The 7,312-nt window shown below is 47.7% G+C and overlaps 1 protein-coding gene across 7 annotated transcripts in view; it reads left to right on the forward strand.

Annotated features, from left to right (window-relative positions):
• The window catches only part of LOC103471700 (echinoderm microtubule-associated protein-like 6), a 25,013-nt gene extending 18,364 nt beyond the window's left edge, over positions 1 to 6,649 (forward strand). For all 7 annotated transcript variants that reach the window (XM_017305572.1, XM_017305573.1, XM_017305574.1 and 4 more), the window contains 11 exons: positions 877 to 1,050; positions 1,231 to 1,439; positions 1,516 to 1,673; positions 2,043 to 2,157; positions 3,366 to 3,554; positions 3,627 to 3,799; positions 3,871 to 4,033; positions 4,111 to 4,214; positions 4,748 to 4,901; positions 4,982 to 5,082; positions 5,865 to 6,649. In XM_017305572.1, the coding sequence (XP_017161061.1) occupies positions 877 to 1,050; positions 1,231 to 1,439; positions 1,516 to 1,673; positions 2,043 to 2,157; positions 3,366 to 3,554; positions 3,627 to 3,799; positions 3,871 to 4,033; positions 4,111 to 4,214; positions 4,748 to 4,901; positions 4,982 to 5,082; positions 5,865 to 5,889 (1,565 nt within the window). In that variant the 3' untranslated portion in view covers positions 5,890 to 6,649. The remainder of the gene's footprint in view (positions 1 to 876; positions 1,051 to 1,230; positions 1,440 to 1,515; positions 1,674 to 2,042; positions 2,158 to 3,365; positions 3,555 to 3,626; positions 3,800 to 3,870; positions 4,034 to 4,110; positions 4,215 to 4,747; positions 4,902 to 4,981; positions 5,083 to 5,864) is intronic.
• The last annotated feature ends 663 nt before the right edge of the window (positions 6,650 to 7,312 follow it).

Here is a 7,312-nt window from a genome sequence, read left to right on the forward strand (position 1 = left end):
CTGTCCCCACTCTGTCCCTCCCACTGTCCTCTCACTGTCCCCACTCTGTCCTCTCACTGTCCCCACTCTGTCCTCTCACTGTCCCCACTCTGTCGGTGAGATCTGGATCCTGCCTTGCTTTCTGGCTACGGTGCTGAGTCAGCATTCCTGCCCTCTTCTGGGGCAGAACCAGCTTCTACATTCACATGCTAATGGTGGTTAGCTACTGCCGCCTTGGGGCCTCTGACAGAGGCAAGGCATTGACACCACCTGCTGGTGGGGCGGGGTTTGAACCAGCAACCTACGGGTTACAGGACAAACTCCTGTCTCCTGTCAGAAGTTACTGTTTAACTGTGAAGCGTCCCAGTAGCACTGGGCGGCTCGGGTCAGAGGTCAGAGGCCACAGCCCTCAGTTAGAGTCCTGGTCCCAGGCCAGTTGCTGCATATCTTCCTCTTCTCTCTCCTCCCTATGTCCACTTACTGGTCAATAAAACCACTACAGACTAAAAGTGATTGAAAATAAAAAGGTGGCACAGTATTGAGAAATAAGGTCAGGTTGAGAGAATCAAGATCGAGAGCAATCTGCTACGTACCACGAGGTCACAGGAAGTGACAGAACAAACCTGGATCCCCTCAACCTCCTAGTGGTTGGGTCATCATTTGCTGGTTTCAATATCCTGTAAACTTTGATTGTTAATGTTCCACAATTAGAAGATAATCAGAAGGTCCAGTACAGAAGGATCTGTTCTTTAACTAACAGATCATTTTTAGCGCTACAAGGAAGTTAAGGCCTTGCTGGGATTCCTAGATCGGGTGGTTCCTTGACTCCAGCACAAGTTCTGTGACTCTAGATCCAGATTTTACAGGCTCTGACTTTGGTTCTCTGTCTTCTCACAGGTCTTGCTCCATCCATCCATGTGTGGGATGCAATGACCAAGCAGACTCTGTCCATCCTGCGCTGTTCCCATGCTAAAGGCGTAGGTTATGTCAACTTTAGTGCAACAGGGAAGTTACTGCTGTCGGTGGGGGTGGAGCCTGAACACACCATCACGGTGTGGAGATGGCAGGAAGGTAAGTTATGGAGGTGGAAACATGGACGCATCTCTCTGCTGCCTGATTTCACATTTAAACATCTGAAAACTCAACTGCAGTTAGAAAAAAAGCATCTGTTGAAGTAGAGCAGAAACGCTACCTGTTTTGCTTTTGCTGCGTCTGAAGCGCGGACAACCTGACCCTTTACCTCCATGGCAGGCAGCAAGGTGACCAGTAAAGGCGGTCACTCTGAGCGGATCTTTGTGGTCGAGTTCAGACCCGACTCAGACACTCAGTTTGTGTCGGTGGGAATCAAACACATCAAGTTCTGGACACTGGTTGGTGGTTCCCTCATGTATAAGAAAGGTGTGATTGGCTCGGTGGAGGACGGCCGCATGCAGACCATGCTGTCTGTCGCCTTTGGTGCTGTAAGTCCTACTTACATGTAGTCCATTTATGTCTACCAAGTTTTAGTTTTATTGTAAATCAATGTTTTCTTCCCAGAATAATCTGACATTCACTGGTGCAATAAACGGAGACGTGTACGTCTGGAGGGAGCACTTCCTGGTCCGAGTGGTGGCGAAGGCGCACAGCGGTCCCGTCTTCACCATGTACACCACGCTGAGGGACGGACTCATCGTCACTGGAGGGAAGGAAAGGCCGTAAGGAACTGAGCTTTAGAGCTGTAGTCAGGGTACTGAGACTTTCCCAGTCAGGAGGTTATCATAATGTTGTTTTACACATGGCTCTATGAGTTGTGGAGATTTTCTTATTTCATTAAATCTGGTCTATTAACAAGACCCCTGGCTATCATCAATGTTCTGCAGATACTTTAGAAGACAGAAACACCTCTGAGGACCTAAAACTGGTCCAGTTCCTCTGCATCCTCATTGTTCTGGGATCCAGCCGTTAGTCCCATTGGCTCTGTGTTTGTCAGTGTAGGATATGAAGGCCAGATCCTTTATTCAGAAAGACTAACTCTGCCTGCAGAGCAGCAGGTTGTGTACTCCATTAGGGTGTTTGTTTCACAGGACCAAAGAGGGGGGAGCTGTGAAGCTTTGGGACCAGGAGATGAAGCGCTGCAGAGCCTTTCAGCTGGAGACCGGTCAGCCAGTCGAGAACGTTCGATCCGTCTGCAGAGGGAAGGTAAGGCCCACAGTCTGCTTCTGACCGGCAGGCAATGCTAAGAATGTAAGGACAGTCGCTTCATCGTGCCCATGACTTTAGACAAGAGAGGCCTTTCTCTCTTGCTCTCAGTGAAGGCGGACTCTTTTTCACTCTGCTCCCATCTTCTCCCTGCTTGCTTTGTTTTTGTGTTGCTTTGTTGAAGCCTTTCTTTGCACATCCTCCAAATCTACAAATTATAGATCTGGTCAGCTGCTCTCAGTGCAGTTGATCAAATTTTCTCGAGGCAAAGACTGGACAGAGGAGAGCCCTCCTGTCCTACGGGGACACACCCAGAGGGAGACATCCTGGATTTATTTGGATTCCTGATAACAGGATTCCTGTTTGGAGTTGGCAGATACCTGGCATGTCCACAAATTGGTGACGGATTGGGCCGACTAGCGACACTCAGACTGACATGCAGGTTGGATGTGATTCTTGCTGAGACTCGCAGCTCAGCTGCAGACTCTGAAACTCTAGCAGGAAGGAATCGATCCTGGAGAAGTTGCTGATTCCGGTTCAGTGGAACGGCCACACTAATTTGGATGACTGGGATGAACAGAGATGTATCGGTGAGACTTTAGGGCAGGTTAACATTTAAAGCTTTCTGTATCTGGACTGGCTGGCGATCTCACATCTCCTGGAAGATTAGTGAGCGTAACGCTCCTTCTCTCCTCACTTCCTTCTGAAATCCTCCGTGTGGCTGGAGCAGAGCGCTCCCAAGGACTGGCTCTAGATAACGCCATCATATCAGACTGTTGCCTGGGAGACCGAGCTGCATGGTTTCCTGGTCATACACATGCAACACACAGACACAGCAAACAGATTCACTCTGTGATGTCACCTCCTTTTGCTGGCTTCATGTCTGAGCCGTATCTTGCTATGTGTGACATATCCTTCCCAATGTTGTCATTTCATTCTACTAATTATTATTAGTTAGAACAAATTTAAGATCCAGGAAAATTTCTATTAGTTTATAAATTAGACAACTTCTTCTTATTAAACATGGGGAACCAATATATAGCTTTTACCTTTTGGTTTGTTATTTTGTTTGTAGTTCATATAAAGCACTTTGAACTGCCTTGTTGCTGAAAATCTGCTATATAATTACCTGACCTTATCTTGCCATGCTCAAGCAAAGGTCCTAATCTTCTGTAACCTCTAATCTTTTCTGCCTCTGGTTGCTGCAGGGTAAGATTCTGGTGGGAACCAAAGACGGGGAGATCATCGAGGTTGGAGAGAAGAATGCTGCCTCCAACACCATGATCAACGGTCACACTAAGGGGGGAATCTGGGGTTTAGCATCGCATCCTTTCAAAGACGTCTTCATCTCTGCTAGTGATGATGGGACCATACGCATCTGGGATCTGGCTGACAAGGTACTGACCTCCAGGGTCCAGTCTAGCCGTCAGATTTCCTGCAGCGCAAACTAATTTGTTCTTCTGCTTTAGAAACTCCTGAACAAGGTGAGTTTGGGTCACCCTGCCAAGTGCACATGCTACAGCCCCAATGGGGAGATGGTTTCCATCGGCATGGAGAATGGCGAGTTCATCGTGCTGCTGGTCAACTCCCTCACTGTCTGGGGCAAAAAGAGAGACCGCAGTGTCTCCATCCAGGACATCCGGTAAGTAAGGCAGTGCATTAGAGCTGAACTCCTCTGTGTGGTCTGAAACTCTGAGGCTTGTTGTGGTCCAGGTTCAGTCCAGATAACCGGTTCCTGGCAGTGGGTTCAGTAGAAAGTGCTGTAGATTTCTACGATCTGACTCTCGGCCCGTCACTCAACCGAATCGGTTACTGTAAGGACATCCCCGGCTTCGTTATCCACATCGACTTCTCTGCTGACAGCAAACACATCCAGGTGATCTGGGTTCCAGGTTTGGGTGTTTGACTGATCTCTGCAGCCTCTAATAGTTCACATGTTCACCTGGTTGTCAGGTGTCCACCAGCACCTACACTCGTCAGGTCCATGAGGTCCCCTCAGGAAAGATCGTCACAGAGCTGCACGTCATTGAACGCATCACCTGGGCGACCTGGACCAGGTAAGACTGACGCTGAGGTTGGGAAATGCAGCGTTTGGTGGGTTAGTAACAGTTCTATCCATCTGGTGCGTGTAGTTGGAAAGCTTGATGTCTGACTTGGTTCTGGACAAACCTGAAGGTTCCCCATGACTCTGATAGGCTTGCTGAGGAGCCAATGAGAAGACGGGCTTCATGTTGCTTTGAAGGCAGCAGGAAAACAAAGTTCTCAACAGAAACATAACATTCATCATCCTGTGAAACATGAGCAGCTCCTCCCCCTGACGGAGATGGCGCCCTGAGATTCCACCAGAAACACAATCTACAAACCCCAGTCCTCTTCAGCTTCCCTATTGGACATGTCTGGACAGAAGGGGGACAAATGTTAGCTGCAGTCCTCCAGTTCTGACCGGTTTTGACCGGTTCTGACCAGTTCTGACCAGTTCTGACTGGTCCTGACCGGTTCTGACCAGTTCTGACCGGTTCTGACTGATTCTGACCGGTTCTGACTGGTTCTGTCCAGTTCTGACCGGTTCTGGTTTGTCTTGGTTCTGCAGCATGTTCGGTGATGAGGTTCTGGGCGTCTGGCCGCGAAACGCCGAGAAGGCAGACGTCACCTGCGCCTGCGTTTCCCACGCCGGCCTCAACCTGGTGACCGGAGACGACTTCGGCCTCGTCAAGCTCTTCGACTTTCCCTGCCCGGAGAAATTTGTAAGAGACGGAGTCTGACCGGAACCGGACCCGGCAGAACCAGGCCGACCCGTCACCCCGTCCTCTCTCTGTCCCTGCAGGCGAAGCACAAGCGCTACTTCGGCCACTCGGCTCACGTCACCAACGTTCGCTTCTCCTGCGACGACAAATACGTCATCAGCGCCGGAGGCAGCGACTGCAGGTCAGAACCGGGTCGTAGCTGACCGGGTCCTGTTAGTTACCCTGTAAATATCACCTAATGGTCATTTGGTCTCACAAAGATAACTTTACAACATTGGAAACGTTTAACTTTAAAACTACATTTTCTGTTTAAACACTCCAAAAATAGTCTTTGTTATAAACTTAACATTAATTTTAATATCCACAACTTTCAACCCAAATTGAACTTTTTGTTCTCGTCTCTTCATGTTTCAATAAAGATGAATTCAGTTTGTAGAGTTTCTCCTGTAATCATCCAACCTTCCTGAAGCCTCGTCGTTCTTTTAGTTACTGTTTATGTAACTTGTACATATTACTGTAAAAAAAGAGGCCAGAACCAGAACCAGAACCAGAACCAGCAGCTCCGCTGCTCCATTCTGCCTTTGATTTTCTCGGGTTTAGAGTTTGAGCAGTTGGGTTTATAGCCAGAACGTCGATCTAACTGCCCACTAGCAGCATCATAACGGGCCCAGCGGTCCGAACCCGTAAATCTCAGCCCATCCCGGCGTTCTGGTGCAGGTTAAGGGGTTAATAATAGTACATTGATAATAATAATTGATTATAAACACGGAGCAGCTTTCAGAAACATGCCGTGATCCGAGTGTAACGCAATAGGATCATTTTATGTTTGATAGTGAAAAATGATTTTTTATCATTTTATTTTATTATAACGATGGAAAAATGTATTAAATGTTCATTACTAAAAGTGAATATTGAGGCTGGTAACCATGGCGACATCTGGATCTCTGCTCTTCTTCTCCTCAGCCTGTTGGTGTGGCGGTGCCACTGAGTCCTCCTCTTCCTCTGATGAAGGCCCCGAGCCTCCAGGCCTGTGATTGGCTGAAACCCTGTGTGTGTTTCAGGTTTTCTGTTCTCTGTAGATCCGTGGAGAAACGTCTGATCTCCACCTGTAGCTGTCATGTGACGTGTTTTGGTGTCAGTTTGTGCCTTTTTTAAAATCTCTGACCAAACGTTTGATACAGATTTATTTTACTGGTGGTGCTATAATCTTTTAGGGCTTTTACATGTGGATGCTGTTGTGTTTGTGTCATGTGATGATGATGATGATCAGTAAAAATGAAGAAGATGGATCGGTGTTTGATCCCAGCCGTTAAAACCTGAGATCATCTGTAGAAACTAGTAAAGATTTCTACCTCTGAAAACTGCGGAGTAGCGAACAGATGTAGGTGACGCTTTGAGCCACACGGTGGTGCTGTTTCCTCCCTCTGGTCTAAATGCTGCCTAAATAAACTCCTCATGTTGCTGTGGACAGAAGAAGTTCTGTCTGAAAATATGAAGAACCAAAGTTCTGATCCAACACGGCCTCACGTAGCGCTGCTGAAGTCCAGCTCCGATCGGGTCAAATCCGGTTCCGATTTCAACCTGGAAGAGTCTCTGTGGTTCAACCCGAGCTGAAGAACCATCTGGACCTTTGTGGCTCCTGAGTGATCGCTTCCCGATTCAGAAGAACCGAATCTGAACCGGGTCTGAACCGGGACAGAACCTTTAATCAAAAATAAATAAAACAGTCACATGAGAGCACAAATTGAGCGTTTCTGTTGTTTTATTGAATGATTTGATTGTGGCCATGTTTGGGTCCATTTTCAGAACCAGTTCCTCCCAGTTCAGTAAAACAAGTCCAGACGGGAATCACCATGGTAACCGTGTTGTTTGGACTGGTCCAGGCATCCAGGATGATGAAACTCTGAATTTGGCCTGCAGCGTTAGCCCAGATTGTTTTCATCAGTGGTTTGATAACGTCTGTTTTTAAAGCCTGGGGAAAACAGGAGCAGGTGGGACATGGACTCCAGGATCCCAGCCAGTTTAGGAACGTCTTGTTGTGGTGGGAGGAGTCAGATCAGAGCAAACTCCTTCAAGCTAGGCAGGGGCGCCGCCAGGAATCCTGGGCCCCTGACTAAAGACCAGTTTGGCCCCCTGTGCAGCTGCTGTTCCAACGTTTTGAGTCTAATTGACCCATAAAAAGCGTCACAGTTTTAAAGGCTGCATCTGCTTTGCTTTGTTTGGTCCAATACTGATAATTAGCTCAATATTTACTGCTCATGAGTTTAACATCCAACAGTCCACATCCAGGATGCTGGTAGGTTGTTAATGTTTTCCATTAGTTTAGATACTGAAACGTCTCCATGGCAACAGTCTATAGCAACGAGCAAAACACACATGAAGCAATCCAGACTTCTAAACATGCTAGTAGC

This window comes from Poecilia reticulata, linkage group LG1, assembly GCF_000633615.1.
Source record: "Poecilia reticulata strain Guanapo linkage group LG1, Guppy_female_1.0+MT, whole genome shotgun sequence".
NCBI classification, from domain to species: domain Eukaryota; kingdom Metazoa; phylum Chordata; class Actinopteri; order Cyprinodontiformes; family Poeciliidae; genus Poecilia; species Poecilia reticulata.